The 19,336-nt window shown below is 29.9% G+C and overlaps 1 protein-coding gene across 1 annotated transcript; it reads left to right on the top strand.

Annotated features, from left to right (window-relative positions):
* The first annotated feature begins 12,035 nt into the window (after positions 1-12,035).
* On the top strand, positions 12,036-16,124 carry LOC124840435 (protein SRG1-like). The gene is made up of 4 exons (XM_047316493.2): positions 12,036-12,342; positions 12,606-12,853; positions 13,556-13,880; positions 15,124-16,124. Exons 1-4 carry the CDS (start codon positions 12,082-12,084, stop codon positions 15,364-15,366), a joined length of 1,077 nt encoding a protein of 358 aa, XP_047172449.1. The 5' UTR covers positions 12,036-12,081; the 3' UTR covers positions 15,367-16,124.
* Positions 16,125-19,336: the final 3,212 nt, after the last annotated feature.

Here is a 19,336-nt window from a genome sequence, read left to right as displayed (position 1 = left end):
TTTAATCATGGTGGAATTTGACTTAAAAATTTTCATCTGATTTGCCAAGGATTTGAAATCTTTCACGAATGTAATGTAATGTTTATTTCAGGACTGAACCGTAGTCAATTTCTTTATAAAGGGTGTCTGAGACAGTTGAAGTTTTAGCATTTTAGCTGCTTTTTCGAATAAAAAGGTTTATACTATTTTTTGTATAATTTAAGATAGCGGAAAAAGTGTTTTGCTAAATTCGACATTCCTCAAATATTTATAGAAAAAGCTGGTTTTATATTGGAACATTTGATTTATTCAATAAATTTATGCAAGTAAAAGTTGTGATTATAATTGATTATAAATTCATAACCAATTACAATACATAATTGATTAATATACTTAATTCTATAGAGACAAATGGATTACTAAAGTTTTAAATAATATTGTATAATTTTCATTTAATAATTTATTAGTCATTGAAAATAATGAGACAATAAAATTATATATCACAAAAGTTTAAATTTAATGAATAAAAATAAAAGAAGATGAAAGATTTTAACACTTTTAATTAAACATAGTCATATAACCAATTAGTTTGAATAATAAATACTTCAAAAATTAAAATATTACATTATATTTTATGAATAAAAAGTTTAGAAGTATGCATTTATATATCTCATTTATTTAGAGTAATAAATAGATGGATAGAAAAATAAATTAAGGGTGAACAAAAGTATGAATCCAAAATTTTTTAGGTGAGTTCACTTTCTTTAACTCTGTCTAGATTTTCTTAACTTTTCTAAGTTAAGTTACAATGTTTTGATTTTCTCCATTATAATCAATAATTGCTTACAAATCGTTTAGGCTATTACCATCACAAAGAGAATATATGTTCAATACCATCTAGTCTAAATACTCGCACAGGTGTTTCTCCTATCACTCTTTTCTTTCTACTTACAAAAGTAAACAAATATTACAATGAAGCTTGAGAATACTACTTGACTTACTTTTTTTTTTCTCTTCCCTTAAAAGTAAGTAGATATTACAATTAAGCTTGAGAGAACTTCTCATTATTTCACTTTATTACTCTCTCTTCTTTCTTCTTACAAAAGTAAGTTGGTATTCTGATTAAGCTTGAGAGTTTTTCTTTCTTAAGCTCTTCTCTTTCTCTATATCCTTAGTTAGAGGAATTTTACTCTGATAGATCAAAGATATTTCCTTGCTCAATTTTGATGATGCTATTTCTTGATATTGTTATCTCCTTTTTCATCATCATCTTCTTCCTCTGTTAATTATTTATTTATACACTTTGATATAGCCGTTTTGACGATGCTTGTCTTGAAATTTGATAATATGACCATTTGACGAAGCTTGTCTCGAGGTCTAATCTAATGGCTATTGGTGTAGGTGTATGTCATAGGATGGTGTCTTTTTGTCAGAGCAAACATGCTTTTTCAGAATTTTATAAAAAATAGATTTAACTTCTTATTTGGCACAACTTTTGATGAACAAATCTTCTTTTATCTTCTTCTTTCCAACATTCATTTTTGATTCTCATAAGATAGAGCAGATGAATGCTTGTAGTAACTGTCATGCACAAGATAAAACAAATGTCTATATAATAAGTATATTCTATTACCTGTTTGCTTTGGTGTTTTTAAGCGTTGAGCATTTAATGTTGTTTAGAGCTTGTTCAAGGTTTTATGTTTTCTATTGTTTCACTAAGAGTGTGTTTGAAATCGTTTAGCCTTTTTCTTGGTTAGTGTTTTACTTGTTGTTTTCAGTATTTGTTAGAAGTAGGTTGTACTTATTTTTAGGTCACCATTTCCTAAGGCAAGAACATTCTGTGATTCTCATCCTTGTTACTGACATCCATTTTGGGTTTAGGTGGATGTGTGTACTGCATATTATTAGTAAAGAATAGAGCAGATTGTGCATGCAACATGTAACACTCTAAATTCTGGGATGTCACAAGTTTACAAAAATCACTAAGTTTCAAAACTTTATCAGAATGTAGATACGTATTTTTCAAAAACCTTAACCTTTCAACATGCATAATTTATTCAAAACATAATAGTTCCAAAAGCCTTCTCTAATTACATTATTCTAAAAGTAATTAAAATGACTAAGAAAATAAGACAACTACAGTTACGTTGTTTCAAAAGTCTATACCAAAAGTACTTTTTTAAAGAAACCCAAATCTTTTCTCCATTATCTCACGAATCTATCATGCCTATGGAACATATGCAATATCATTTGCTCACGTATAACACATTATATGATCACCGCCGATAATATCATTCACAAACACAAACACAAACACGTATGGGATAAGCTACCGAAAAAACAATCATAACAACAAGATATAAACATACTGATTATATCAACAATAATCAAACACCCCATACATAGTAGTAATAACAATAAGATTCCTCGATCCTCGATCTCTAGTCCTTGATGTCATCACTAACATCTCACACATATACTTTTGGTTTATCCACTCATTAACACTGATGCTAACTACTTACTATAAGCATTATAGTAACACCACTATCAACATAACATAACTTGGAGCATCTTCAATACCATGATCATCATCATAGGTACACCACATCATGATTATCCCAATCATGAATCACACCATGAGCATCCCAAACCATGAGCTCCATCATGTCAAGACTTCGTCACACTCTTGTATCTTACCTCACCAACTATAGTCACTCCTACAGCCCAATCCGTAGATTTCCCATACAGATACACTCGAGTCATCCTTTTTCTGGATTCATACCTGTTCTCTTATCACACAATGTAGAACATCTATCTCCCTTACCAAAGAAGATTCACCATTCGAATACCGTTCTTTTTCTACAATTATTTGCCAAAGAAAACACTACTCTCTTTTCAACAACCAATTCCAAAGAGAGTCACCACTTTCTTTTCAAAGTTTTTGAATATTCGAAGAGAACATTTTTATACAATTTGTATCATGAAGATTTTGTATTTCTTATACACGTGACATCCCGCTAGGGCTATTTTAAATGTCATTTGCGAAAATTTTTAAAAATACTATTCACCCTCTCCCTTTCTAGTCTTTTCCTATGTTTTCATCTCAGGTGGAATATGAGATCTAAAGAACTAAATTGTTGCTTTCTATGAGAGAACTATATAAGTTTTAAACAAGAATAAAGAAAAATCCATCTATAAAAGACTCTTTTGAATCTCAAGGTAGTAAGAGTTTAAAGAATGTATTTAATATGTAATATTAAATGAAAATTGTATAAAAATTATATGAGAACTCACTCTCTACTCCATATAATATGATAGACTTCCCAAACCATAAATAAACAAATATATAAAATAAATTTGATTCATTAAAGATAATTAATTATTATATTATAAATACATTATAGAATATGATAATAAATTTTTATATTATAAAATATTAATTAAAATATTTTGAAGATGTTTTATAACATCTTGGACGTGTACAATTGTAATAAAAAAATATAGAATATAACGAACATAATGACCTTTCTTCCAATCATTATTAGAATTAATCATTTTAAAATATAAAACCGTGTTAGTCCCAAACCAACTAACAATGAAATTGACCGAAACGGGGATTTTAAAAGACAGAATAAAAAAGTTGCTAAAAGGATGAATAACCTCAGCTTATTTTAGCCTTATTTCATATCATATAATTATCCTATTATTATAAATACATTATTTCTAAATGTTCTGTTATGCAAAACATGAAAATCCAAAAGTCAAATAATAGTGGCGTGGATAAATAAGACAAATATGACTATGATATATATATATATATATATATATAAATTACATCAACATCCTCTAATTTTTATCATTACAGTAATTCTTTATTACGGAATGCGTGTGTGATATAAAAGGGTGCATGTGTAATGTTTTTAAAGGATAAAAAGGTGAATGTGTAATGTAAAGAGAAAAGATAATGTAATATTTTAAAAATAAATGGAAAGTTTGTAGAATTTAAAAAAGAGAAATAGATGTTAGTAATTCGAAAAAATTCTCAAAAGATATCAGTGTAATTTACATCCTCAAAGCACCACACTTCTACCAACCCCATCCTCAAATAAATTCAAATATTTGATAGAAACTTCTGACATTTGTATTCATATATAGTATTGAAAAATAGAATAAAAAAGTCATTTGACAAAGATATCTTCCTAACCCTCATGCCGAATAATTCAATAATTCAATAACTCATTGGAAAGACGGATATTAACATGTTTGAAATCTCATTTAAAAAAAAAAAAACTAAACATATTATTATTAACTTCACATGGTAAGATTCTCGTAGAGAATAAATGCAATAATTTTGGTTCCACAGTGTAAGATCATAGTTAATTAAATAAATTTCCTCTTTGCGATATCATATATTTAAGTTTTTCGTGTTTGACCCTTCATTTAGGTTTTATCTTATAATCATTTTAGTTATGTTTTTTAGTGGCATTCTTCTCATTTTAATACATATATTCATGATGTATTCTTTCGAGTTGGACAATCAATGTAATCAGTTTTCTTTGATTTGTTTTTCTCTTGTCAGTCATTCTTCTCTCTATTATTGTGTCTTGTTTGTAGGTGAATCCTAACAAAGTCAAATAAATGAACATAACATCATTTCAACGTGTAATATAAGACAAGTGCATATAATTAAAAGACATAGAAAATAGAATATGCAATACATTCTAAGATATAGAACATTCATTGTTTAACTTAGACTTAAACTAATTGCAAGATGAATACTTGAATTCCTAAAATATTAAAATATTAAAATAAGAGTCTATAAGAGAGTATTGCATTTCTAATAGATCAATATTTTCACAATTTTACAAATAAATTATCTCATTCAAAAAGTATCTTATAAATACACAAAGTTATTAAATTAATTAAGTGATGAATACAAATTAGTTCTCTTTTATACCTAAATTTTAGATTTTCTAAGTTATATGTTATCTCAATGTAAGGACAGAACAATAAAAGAGTTTGAAGAATGAAATGAAACTAATTGAGAATGACATTTAGTATGAAAGAGAAAAAGATGAGTATATAAACATCCCAAGAAAAAGAATTTGAGCAAATCATAATAGATAAATCTTTCAAAAGAGAAATAAAAGACACATGGGTCTAAACATATGCAAAGGAGGGTGTGTTTTCAATTACATAAACCTATACCATATTGCAATACAGTCTAATTGAAAACCACTAGTATGTTTAATTTTATTTAGTATGTTTAATTTTATTTAGTTTGTTTAATTTTATTGGAGTGTGAGGGCACTCCCAAATGTGAAACACTTTGGATGGAGAGTGCTTATTATAGATAAAATCCTAAAGAGAGCTTAGCACATCAGGAGTAGTGTTAGGTACTAAATCATGTGAGTTATGTAAAGAAAAAGATGATAATACATACTTATTTTTCTTTTGTAAAATAGTCAAAAGGGTTTGAGTGTTGTGATACATGGATACGAGTAATATCATTGTACGATAACCAAGCCAAAGTCCACTTCTAAGACATCCACGTAATGGAATTCAATGAAAAACAAAACACAATTTGGAAAAGTGTGTGGATAACAATTATTCGGACCACTTGAAATTATAGAAATAAGGTTATATCACTATAAGAAAATGATAATGATATATTAATGATGAAATCTTATCAACATAATATTAGTAAAATAGCTTTTATTGATGAAAACTATCCGTTGATAAAATAAAATTTATTAATGAATTTTAATGTTTTAATTGTGGAAGGAAATTTATTAATGAATTTTAATGTTTTAATTGTGGAAGGAAATTTATTAATGAATTTATGTCCATCATCTTCCTCGTACCACCAACCTACAAACAAAAATCCAAATTGTGAACCCCAAATGCAAAGAGAAACCTAAATTGGAAAAGCCTAAATCTCCTCCCACAGATCTCGCACCTTCATCAATTAAAACCTACAAAAGAACCAAGAGAAGTCATGGAGCAACCACGAGATACCCAGGTTCATTCAACATCGTGAATCACCTTCCATCACATAGAGAACCTACAACAAAATAGAACCACGATATCCCGAAACAAAGAGCATTGGACTCCCCACTACACTCACTCAATCTAGATTGATCCTTTTATCAGTTAGTTAGTTAGTTACAACCATCACTCAAGTTGTCACTATTAGGTTGTAATAACTGATCCCATAAAGTTAGATGAGCTTCTATAGTATATGTATAGTTGCATATAAGATCAAGTGAAATTAAAGGGATGGATGCTTACCATTTTCTTCACATGGTTAGAGGTCGAATTGATGGGGAAGAAGAAACTAATGCTTGTTTGGTTATATTAATGATTTGCTAGAAGAAGAAAATTTGGATTTGGAAATGTCCCCACCACATAACTCTGGTTTTAAGGTTGGCTTCGAAGGCAATCCTGAAGTACTTAATGATTGAAAATGCCCAAGTGGGTTCTTGAGGGAAAATTGTCACACAAGAAGATTCTTCTAAGTCAAGTGGTTGGAATATAAACACAACAGATCATACTAAATCTAATGAATGGTCAGCCAAGGACGGTAACAAGTTTAAAAGCAAATAGGTAGATCTGGGAATGTTAAATGTTTGTGAGGCCTAGGTAAAATGAAAGATGATACCCAAAAAGATAATTCTGGGTTTGGTGCTTGAGGTGCAAACAAAACAAGTTAGGCAAACACAAAATCTAATGATGATTATGAAGTTGCACTAAAATGTATAGCTCATTGGGTCGCTCCACTAAAATGTGAAGCTCCATTTCTATCAACTAGCCTAATATCTATGAATAGATATTTCTCAATTTCTATCTATTACCTCAATATCTAAAAGCTTAGGTGCGACAGTTGAATAGAAACCTAGAAATTGAGCAGTTAAATAGAAAGACTCAAATACAAACAAAGAAGGATTCAAAACTTACCTCGATGGTTTGTGAGACATTCAACAATTTAGGGCTTTTGCACAATCAAAAACTCTCCCTTGATGAAGATATAGTAAGCACAGACCTTCGACAATAATAATCCCTCGACAACAGAAAAACTCATGAGAAAATTGAAATGAAAATTGAAATGCAATGATAACAAGTGCAAGATAAATCTGAATTCATGAGAAAAGTGAAGCAATGCATGGAATGATAATCCTAGAACGAACCATGTCATCATATAATGTGCATCAAAATGCAAAAAGCTATGAAAACCAAACCTATAACAACAACTACTAAAACACATGCAAGTTATGGCAATCCATTAAACCAATTTCAATTTGGCAGCAAGCATCATCGTAATAACAAAACTAAATAGAACTAATTTCAAATTGGCAACAAGCATCATTATAAGGCAATCCATTAAACCAAATCCAAATTGGTAGCAAGCATAATTGACAGTAAGCATCACTAAGGCAATCCATTAAACCAATTTTAACCAAAACAAGAAGGTAATCCTTCAACACATACTTACCTCCGACAAACCTCCACTACTAGTTTAGGGCTTATGGACAACCATGAACCATCCACCGCCAACAGCTACTGTGACACAACGACCACATCACCCAACAACACACATAGTCACCAGCGTCGTGCACCGCCACCAGTCACCAGCCACCATCGCGCCAAGAACTAGACAGTGGGATAGGTTGGGGGAGAAGGTTTGTGCAAAACGAAAATGGGAGAGAAGGAAACCAGTTTCTGATTTCATAAAATGGGAGAAGGTTTGTGCAAAACAAAAAAATATCATCGTAAACTATCTATTACCTTTTCTTTTAAGGGTTAAATATGTTTTTAGTCCCTAAACTATCAAACGAATTTGTTTTTAGTCCCTCCTTCAAAGTAAGGTACATTTTAGTTCTCCTCCTTAAAAAAAACCTTAACTTTTGGTCCTCCCGAGAGGATAAAAAATTAACGTTTTTTTCAAAAATAGAAGGACTAAAATGTACCTTACTTTAAAAGAAGGAATAAAAACAAATTCGCTTGATAGTTTAAGGACTAAAAACATATTTAACCCTTTTTTTAAATTATGCGCAACTGTTACTTTTTTTTTCTTTTTGCACATGAAATTATTATTTACTTGTATAATTATATACAATATTTTAGTGTCATCATTTTGAATCTTTATCTAAGTATATTATATTAAATTTATTTATTATTAAAAGACAAAGTCAAATAAAAATAATATAGTATCTTAACATTCCATGAATACATAGCGGACAAAATGTTTCCAAAAAATAATTATTTTCAAAATAAAAATTAATATTAAACTATACCTTATTTAAATAATATATGATATCTATATATCTATATTTAATTATATTTTAAAACTGAAATTGAAGATGCAGAAATTCCCCTAGCAATTGGGTGGGCCCACCACACAACTTGGCTTATGTTTCTTTGCGTGTTTGATTTGCTCACAAACAATAAAGTCGGTGCATATTTTCCATGCTTCTTGAACCGAGCTTCATATTCCAATCATTATTAAAAGCATTTCCATTCAGACTCAATTACAAATTCCTAACTTAATTATAATAATGAAAATACATTATGTAATTGCACTTTAAAAAATGCCGTTGAATAAATAAATTTTGGTGAAAGTATTTTGTTTATATTTATTTTCTATTAACTAATACTACTTATAAGGATTATTTTCAACCATATACGTATCACAGAAATTATTCATGTACGAAAAAAGATGTATTAACAATTAATATATATCTATGAAGTAAAAATAATAAATTTATAGATTATATAATATATTAAAATACTCTAAACAAAATGAAGACTTTAAAAATACAATAGGACTTTTAAAAATTGTTACATAAATATAAGTTTTACTTCTATACAAACTAAAGGCTAGTATATATGTTTCAATTCTTTAAATAATAGAGACATGTAGTTTTTCAAATAATTTATAAAATGTCACTCTTGCATTTTTTTTTTCATAATTCTTTTTTTGTAATGCATATAATTTTTTAATCTCTTTTGTTCAATGTGGAGGTGGAAAAGATAGAGGCGATTCTATTTGTTGATGAAGAGCATGGTAATTCTTTAGTGAAAAATATGTAAGAATAAGAAGAAATTAAATTTTTATTTTTGAAAAATATATAGGAATAGACTTCGGTTCAAAAAGAACCGAAACATAAAGTAAAAAATACTGATGCCTAAAATTATATATATTTTTACCTCATGAGAATATGTTTCGATAAAGAACCAAAACATAATCTCTAAAATAATGGATGCAAAATGTAACATCACAATTATATAGTCTTAAACTATAAAAGAATTATCACACATTTAATATAATAGAACAACTATAACATGGCCGAGAAATAAAGTTCCATTATAGTTATACAAAGCATCTATTGTCCTTCCATTCAGAGCCTGTTCCATGGACATCTCATCACCGTCTGCTCACACCCACTGAATAATCATAGCCAAGACATCAAGCACGAGAGAATACCAACCAAATACAAAGAAAAAGGAAAAGCTAGTAAAATAAAACATTCCATAATATAATTTAGCAATTCACACATCAATCATACTTCACATAACACAAACCAAAAATCTTAAGAGGCAAAGACTTAGACTAAACTATCTAGATTTAGTATGAATATCGAGCTATGACGAGTTGTGCACTTGTGGTTGCCTCAATTACTTTGCAAAGTAATTTCCAATGAGTTTCACCCTACCAAACTCACAAGGTTAGTCTATATCGCATCTTAGGCCATATTGGAAGCACCTAGACTAAGACCTCCTACTACTCTCACCACATGTATCAATCTTCTCTAAATGAGAATGAATGAACATTAGAGTTTCAAGATAACCCCCCCAAGACTGAGCTACCTGTATTCATACTAATAATGCTTGAAACCATCAATAAGAATTTTCTCATTGGAACTCTTTTCCACCACCTTTCATTCACATATAAAGCCTCATATAAACCTTGCATACAAACACATGAAAACATTGAACATACACCAAAGAAATGGAAACCACCCATCAAGTAATCATAAACAATATAAAACACCTTTTCAAAACTCAAAGGATGGCGCTCAAGCACCCAGGAGCTGGCGCTCAGTGCCCTAGTTGTTGTTTTTTGGCACTCAGCCCCCCGAGACTTGCACTGAGCTCCAAGGCCACTAGAAACTGGGGTGCCTTAACACAGTCGCTTAGTGCCATACCAGTATTTGCTACTCCTTTTAGGATGACTTTAAACACTTCTCCCACATCTTTAATTAATTCCTACGACCTTCTAGACATTATGAAACATCTGAAAATAGACCTCTAATTCAAATTGACCACTCCAAACCAATTCAACTACTCTAAGTTACCCAATCTCAAACCTACGCCTTCTAAGACCAAATTTTGTAAACTAACAACATGAACAAGTCATAATAGACCTAAAAACACACCCCAAGACTTCAATTTCTTCACAACCTCTCTACTTTCAATTTTGACTAGTTAAAATCGCCACAATGTACTAAAATGTGCTAGGAAACTCAATCTATTAAGCAATTACCACTTCCCCATCAAATTTCACTTAATTCAACATCTAGACAAGTTCTAAATGACCTAATAAACATCCTTAAACTCTCGGTTTCCCCTTCTAACCCTTATATAAAAACTCACATGTCAAAACCCCTAATTTGAACTTAAAACTTTCTAAAACTACCACATTGACTCATATCTATTTCCTTATCATATTTTTACAAATTCAAGGTGCTAACAAGTATCAAAACCTCATTTTTAACCCAAAAAACCCATGTCTTTGACAACTCAACATTCCTTAAACCTTGCTACCAATTTTAGACATCAAAACAACATCATAACATACAATTCATGACAACAATATCATCCAAATTACATCACGTCAAAATTCAATCATCAAATAACCAACTACATGCATTTTTAAATGAACTAACACTAGCATAATTCTTGAAATTATAACTAAAACAGTTTGACATACATACAAGCACCAAACTTACACCATAAACATAATTTAAAGTTGGACATCTAGCTTCCCTTACCTTACGTCGAAGCTATAGAGCTCTAAGAACGCACACCCTTTGCTTCCCGCATAAGGAACTCTATAAACACCTATGAATCATCAAATTAAGATAGAAAAGCGTCCTTTGGACCATAGATTGACAAAGAATCAAGAGAGGAACACATAGATGATACATGCGAAATGGATTAAGCATGATCATAAACGGATGATTAAAGGAGAAAGAGATAAAAACTTACTTTCCCTAAACAAAAGTTTGACCGGTAGATAATGGAGATTACTCAGTTGTGATCTCTTAGGAACTTCTTGATTGTCAAACAAATAATCAAAGAGTTAGATATCTTAGAGAGAAATGAGAGGAAACTAAGAGAAAGAGTTTTACAGAGATGATTTGTATTTTAAGTAAATGAGACGAGTTTAAGAAATTTTATTTATATTATTAAATTATTTTAACTTTAAAATATTTGATCTCATTATTTTAAAACACCTATAAACTCTACTAGTTTATTTTTTAAGTTCTTAAACAAAAATCTTTATATACTAGTGTGTATCTAAGTCATACATTAAATATTAGAATGATAAAATTAATTATTATAGAAAAAAAAATGCATAATTAGAGTTGTAAATCATATATCTTTTATATATATATATATATATATATATATATATATATATATATATATATATATATATAATCTTTCCTTAATAAACCTTAAAAGAAAACATCATAATGATATAAGAGAAAAAAAAGATTGAAAGAAAAAACAAGTGTTTAACAATTATAAGCAAGATCAAAATGTATGTTTGTCATCATAAAGTAAAAAACAATTCAATTACAAAATGCTATTGAACAAAATTGCATTTTACAGAAAAACAAAAATATACAGAGTGATCGTGGAAATCCAATCCCATTTGGCTTTGTTCTGTCATGTCTGCAATTATTGGATTCCTATTTCCAACATCATTAAATTACCAAGTTTTAAACTCAAGGTCTTATTCTTTTACCTAAATTCATATCTCTAACCTTTACCAACCCTTATAAATTGGCAAGATATAGGACACTGATTCAAGCCATGGAAAAGTTCTCGAACGTATCAGGAAGTTCAGTTTTGGTACCATCAGTTCAAGAGTTGGCCAAACAAAATTTGGCTACTGTTCCAGAAAGATACATTCAGCCTCAACATGAACAGCAAATGGTGCATATTTCTCAACAACCTAATACTGCCACCCTTCAGATTCCAGTTATTGACATGCAGAGATTGCTTTCTCAAGAATCTGCATCTTCTGAATTGGATAAGCTTCACCTTGCTTGCAAGGAATGGGGATTCTTTCAGGTTTCTTCAATTTCCTCCTTTTTTTGTCTTCAATTTTGTTGTAACTGTAACATATTTCTGTTTGATTCTGGACTCTCTAGATATATATTAGATAAACTTAGATAAAGGGTGTTGGGAAATTTTGCTGTTTAATTGGAACTGAAAGCATTAAAAAATAATAACAAAAATAGTTAAAGAATCCATTCAAATTATGTCATATACTGATAAATTCAAATTTTTGATTTATGAATTGATTTAGTTGTTAAATGTTAATCTCCTTTTAGCTGATAAACCATGGAGTTAGCACTTCCTTGGTGGAGAAAGTGAAGCTGGAGATTAAGAATTTCTTCGACCTTCCAATGTCGGAGAAAAAAAGGTTTTGGCAGAGTCGAGAACATATGGAAGGTTTTGGACAAGCTTTTGTTGTGAGTGAAGATCAAAAGCTTGATTGGGCCGACCTTTTCTTTATGACTGTTCTTCCAAAACAATTGAGAATGCCTCACTTATTTCCTCAACTCCCTCTTTCTTTCAGGTTCTCTCCCACCCACTTTCTTCCTTATCATCACATAATACTGAGATCAAAATAGATTTTAAATTTATTTTTGTGATAAATGTGTTTGTTAAACACAAAACAGAAAACTAAAATACTAAATTTTAAACTTAACTCAACCCATAAAATTGACTTATAAGATAATATTTGCATTTAGTTATGTATTATAAATTGATTTTGTTTTGGTTATGGGTCGAGTAAGTGAAAACATTCACAATTTGTCTTTTCTCGCCGTTCGGTTGCTTTTTGTTTGCTCGTTCGGGCCCGAAAGGGTACCTGTTAAAGACATTCCGTGTTCGGTAATCCAATATGACAACAAGAGTAGTAAATGCCTCTACCTACCTCTTACTTTTGACTTATATTCATAGTTGTTGAGCATGGGTCTAGGATTAACAATATTTTAATCTCTATCTAATCCCGGTCCAATACTCTTAAACACGATTTACCTTAATCTTTTTAAAATTAATCATTTATACTTGTGAGGTCGGCGGATGTCTTTGTGGGCTTTGATGGCCATCCGGTCACAGAGTTATGGACTTTGATGACCATCCGATTATATGGTACAAATCTTATTTTTAGTTTAAATTTATTTATATATTATAAATCGATCTTATTTTGAATTGACGTAGATTTACAAACACATGTTTGCCAAGATGTTTCTGGACACTGATATCTGTGATGCAGGGAAAGTTTAGAAGTTTACTCAGAGGAAGTGGAAAATTTAGCGAAAGTGATTGTTGAAGAAATGGGAAAGTGTCTGAAGATGAAAGAAAGAGAGATGAGAGAGATATTTGAAAATGGGATGCAATCTGTGAGGATAAACTATTATCCAGCATGTCCTGAAGCAGAGAAGGTTATTGGTCTGACACCTCATTCAGATGGAGTTGGTCTTACTATCCTTCTACAAGTGAGTGATGTAGAAGGCTTGCAGGTAAGAAAAGATGGCATCTGGATTCTCGTCAAACCCTTACCTAATTCCTTCATTATCAACATAGGTGACATGTTGGAGGTAATATTATTTACTCTTATTTCCTACCTTTATTATATGCTCATTTGCTTACTACTCACCAAAATAACATAAATAATTATTGATTTTCTTTTAAGTATTTTTAACAAATAGTTTAAGAAGATTCTTGATATTTAAGTTACATAATTTATTATAATAAAATAGATGTTTACTTTCATAAAAAAAGTTTAATGCAGACAACTTAAAATTGATGTTAATCAGTCAATAACATCAAATTTGTGGTACTAGTGCTGACTTTTGAAAATTGGTTCTAAGTAATTTCGATCAAGTTAATGTTAATTGATCGCTAATTTTTAAATCGATTTTTTTTTTAATTTAAATAGTTAATTTTCGAGCTAATTAACTTGCATATTTTTTAATTTAAGATTTATTTAATGTTTTGTCTTTAAATTCAAGTCTTTATATTAAGAATAATTTGTTGTTCATGAAAACATAATTTCATATTATATAAATAAAATTAGAATTAACTTAAGTATTCACAGTCTACTTAATCATTATTAATTTAAATATATAATAAAATAAAAAAATTAATGTCGATCTAACACTAAATTAAATAATTATATTATTCATTTTTAATATTTATTTCAGTTAATATCAATTAAATAAACAACTAATTCAACACTAATACATATAGTTTTATAGATTTTAAAAATTAAAAAAAGTTAGTATAAGTTTAAAGTTGACTAAGCTCTACTATCTTTGACATTTATTATTTTAAAATTAATTTTAAGTTTCTATAACAAATATTTTTAGAATATGTTTAAAGATAATTCTATACTATATCAAGAAATGGACTTGAAGTCAAATTTAATCTTACAAAACTAGTTTATAAAATGAGGTTTACATTATGTACTTTAAATTAACTTTATCTTTAGTTAATGTGAGATTTTTAACAATTTATTTTCTAAAATAATAACCATTTATGTCACATTTAAATCGAATCTAGTATATTGATTGAAATTAGTATTTAAGATGATGTTTTCTTTGTTGAATGTGATTTATGTATAGTGTTGGTAGAGATTTGGTAATATATCTCTAATCTATTTTGTGAAAGTTATAGTTTTAATTATCTAAAATATAGCCTGATAGATAATATACTCTTTGTACACTAAAAGTGTGTATTAACATATATTTGTGTTGATAATTTAGATTGATTATGATTTCTGGTGTCATGAAAGATTTATGGTGGTTGATTTTGGTTTTGGTTGTCTATTTTACGTGACAGATTATAAGTAATGGAATATACAAAAGTGTTGAGCATCGTGCAATAGTGAATTCTGCAAGAGAAAGAATTTCAATTGCCACATTCCACACTCCAAAACATGATGGTGTGTTAGCTCCTGCATCAAGTTTGATCACTGAAAAAACACCACCACGCTTCCAACAAATTGAACTCAAGGAGTTTTTGGCCAACCTTTTTGCTCGTAAACTCGATGGAAAGTCTTACTTAGACACCTTGCGACTATAACATTACTTCTTTACAACACCCAACAAATATCCTTAAAGAAAATGAAGAAACCAATAAAAAATTATTTCAATATTTTTAGACCATTTAATAGTTTTTATTTTGAACTTGGTATTTAATAGATTCATTATTTTGGTGTCTTCCTTAAAATGTTTAAAGTGTCATCCAAACTTGAGTTTAGAACAATAATAAATATTAAATGTTTATTCATATATGTATTGTTCGGAATCCAACTTTGAGTCTAAGTGTCACGTTAGATAAAAATGAGAGATCAGAGCACTATATAAAGGTGAAAAACTTATTACTTTAAGATTTTGGATAAAGAGTAGTGTTAATCTCTTATATATGATTGGATTCATATTTGAATGATGTTTGTGTTTCTCCGGTGAATCTATTCCTTAATAGACTCAAGAGTATTAACTATTAGAATAAAGGGCAGAACAGTAAAAGCCCACAGACCCAGATATTACTTTTACTTAAACGTAATATGTGCACGTGTTTAGTAAGAGAAAGAAATGAGAGGCGAGAATCAGAGAGAGAAAGGGACACGCGACTCTCTGCTAGGGTTCCAACCCTCTTCCACGATCACCACCAACACACACGGCAGAGCACCACCACACACACAGTTTCAGACAGATCAACAGGTTGCAAATGCTTAGAGGTATACTGAATAACTCTCAAAATTGTATATTATCTATTACAGAACATGATTTACAGTATTTATAAGTATGAGAATAAAACTGTTTTTCTGTTTTGTTTTACACTCTAACATTAACATGCTGTATCATTTTATGATGCAAAATATATTAATGGTTGGGATAAAATAATATTGAAAGGTTAATAAGTTTAGCTTTTTCTTTTCGAAACTGGTATGGAAAGGATATTACCTAAATAATAAATAAAGAAACTTAAACAAAAAGTATTTCATTCATTAGAATTTAATTTTTAAAAGTTACAGGATATTTAAAAATAAAAGTGGATCACGTTTTATGTATTGGAAATTTATTGAAGTCTGTAATAGTTAATCTTTATTATTGTAATTATGATTTGATTGCAATGTTTTATCTATTTTAATTAACCTTCAAAATTTCTTAGCATAATAGTCATCTTTAAAGAACTATGTGGTAAATCTTGGAAGTGTTGCTTTTTTACATTTAAAAAACTCTATCAACTTTTGATTAAATAGTTATAATAAATTATAGAATTTGAAGCCTCCTAAACTAAAAAGGAAAATCAAATTGTATACGTGTTGAAACATTTAATAATTTGATTGGTTTGAAAGGAGAATATGTCAATTGCTCTCATTATATATGTTTTTAGAGACTAAACTAAAAATAGTCTAGTTTCTCTTTCAATAAAAATATTTCAATTTCTTTTACAGTTTAAGTTAGTTAAACATAACTATTCAGTTTAGTTTATTTTATTAACATCATAATGCTGAGTATGAATATGCATTAACTTTCACGACATAGCATTGATTTTTGGTCAATATTATAAGTAATTCATATTTTTTTTTTCTTTTAAAAAATGTTTATGTAATTTATTGGTTTAAACCCTCGGATGGTCCTCGTATTTATATGGAAATCTCAAATGGGTCATCGTTTTTTTTTTCGGTCTCAATTGGGTCCATAAACTTGTAAATTTGAGCCGATTAAGCCATCTCCGTTAACTTTTCAAATGACGCCGTTTAACTGTGCTGAGGTGTATTTTTTTTACATGAAGTGGCATTCTATATTAAATTGAATGTGTGATCTGTTGTACAATCAACAATTCGATGTGGCGGCTTCTTCTCCTACTTCTTCTACGGCCACCGGAAACCTTTTCAAAATCGCCCCACTGGCCATGGCGACCAGCCACTAGTACCCACCGACCTCGACTACAAAAAAGATTTCAATAGGGGTAGCGTGAAACAGTGGTTTGAGATGTTGGAGGAGATGGTTGGGTAGGGTTGGAAGCCAAATGTGTACACGCACACAACTTTGATTAATGGCCTGTGCAAGAAAGGTTGGACTGAGAAGGCGTTTAGACTCTTTCTCAAGCTTGTTCGAAGCGAGAATCACAAGCCTAATGTAGCGACAATAATGGCCTGTATGTCACACATTCATCTCTTCTCTGTCACGATATCGTTTTGGGGAAAAAGACTAATGCTTTCTTCGTTGGGGGTGCATGAATTGAAGGTGGGGTGGAGAGTTGCGTTGGCCACGGTTATTGGGTTTCTTGGACCAGCTTTTGGGACCGTTGGCGGGGTAGGTGGGAGTGGCATTTTCGTTCCCATGCTCACTCTTATTGTGGGTTTTGATACCAAGTCTACTGCTGCTCTCTCTAAATGTAATAAGGCTCTCTAGTAAAATTGATTAAATGATAAAATTGAGGAATTCTCTGCTAAAATTTTCGTTCGACTCCACTGTAGGTTTTCCAATTCAAAGACAATTCTCTGCTAAAATTGATTAAATGATAGAAATAAAAAACTACTGTAACATTTACAACAGTTAAAAGATGGAGAAATTGTGGAGGTCATTGGATGAGATAAGTTTAGTGCTGCCTCTGTGCAGTGTCTCGCGGTGGTGTTTAATGGCGGAGGCATGGCGCCCTAATAAGGAGAAAGACGATTAGGTTTCTGTGCTTTGATGGAGGTGCGGAACGTTCTAGTTGTGGTCATGGAAGCACGACTTAGGATTTTTTAGTGGCGCGATTCGACTGTGGTAGCGTCTTTGCGGCGGCTTTCCGGGACTAGAGTTTTGCAAAGGAGATGACGACGAGGATGATGAGGGCAGTGGCGAGAGTTCGAAGGGTTTTTCAAATTGGGTCTATGTGATTTTTCTGAATGCAGGCTATTTTCCCCCTTTTTTTTCTGCTTGCATAATTTTTCTACTTTTTTTTAATTTATTAAATTCCATGTCATCACCGTCAGCATATTTTTTTTAATAAAATATCCACCTCAGTGTATCCATCTCAACACATTTTAACACCGTTTGTGACAACTTAACGGTTATGGCAAAATTGGCTCAATTTTACAAATATTTGGACCCAATTTAGATATTTTGCAAATATATGGACCCAATTGAGACAGTTGAAAATATGATGACCCATTTGAGATTCCCATATAAATACGATGACCATCAAAGGGTTTAAACCTAATTTATTTAACACGTGGATCTCATATTACAACTTAGACGATAACATATAATTTTATTTAAGTAATTTTGCAACATACTGACTTATGGAAAAAGAAAAAGAAGGTTTGAAACATATAGAGATCATAAACAAAAAGAAATCAAAGAAGTAAAAGAAATTATGTATTTTGTAAAATCAGAAAAGATGTTTAATATTTTTTACTATAAAATATTTTAGACGTGTATCACAAGATATTGTTCCAAAAAGACAATGCAAATGCGTTACACATGTAATCTGACTTTTGTTAATTTGATGGAAATCATCGTCGTCATCATCATAGAATATTTTATATCAATCTCAAATACATTCAATTTAAATTATTTTTATTCTAAATTGTTTCATTTTTGTAAATTAAATTAATTCAGATTTATAAAATTTTAATATTTTATTCAACCAGGGCATTGGATTACTACTAAATATGAAATTTATTTTGATCTTAAATAATAATTAATAATTCAAAAATATAAGCTAATAATCTTTTAGTCAATATTAATTACGGTAATTTTTTTACGAAAGTCTATTAAGATTTGTTTTAATTAATGTAAACAAAGATTTTTTTAAGAAAATTAACCGAAATCGTTATCAATTTATACTGATGACAACTATTTCACTGACAAATTTAGTTTCTTTATCTGCTTTTCGTTTTGGTTATTTTTTTTTTGCTAATACTACTTTGAACGAAACTATTAGATGACATGGTAAAGTATTTTGAGAAAAAAAAATCCAACTAAGTTTCTCGATCGAAAAAAATCTTTATAAAAATCTATAAAAATACTACCACAAACTTCAATGGAAAAAA

Source organism: Vigna umbellata, chromosome 3, assembly GCF_029865625.1.
Source record: "Vigna umbellata cultivar VRB3 chromosome 3, Vumbellata_1.0, whole genome shotgun sequence".
Lineage (NCBI taxonomy): Eukaryota > Viridiplantae > Streptophyta > Magnoliopsida > Fabales > Fabaceae > Vigna > Vigna umbellata.
This window is presented reverse-complemented; position numbering and strand designations above follow the sequence as displayed.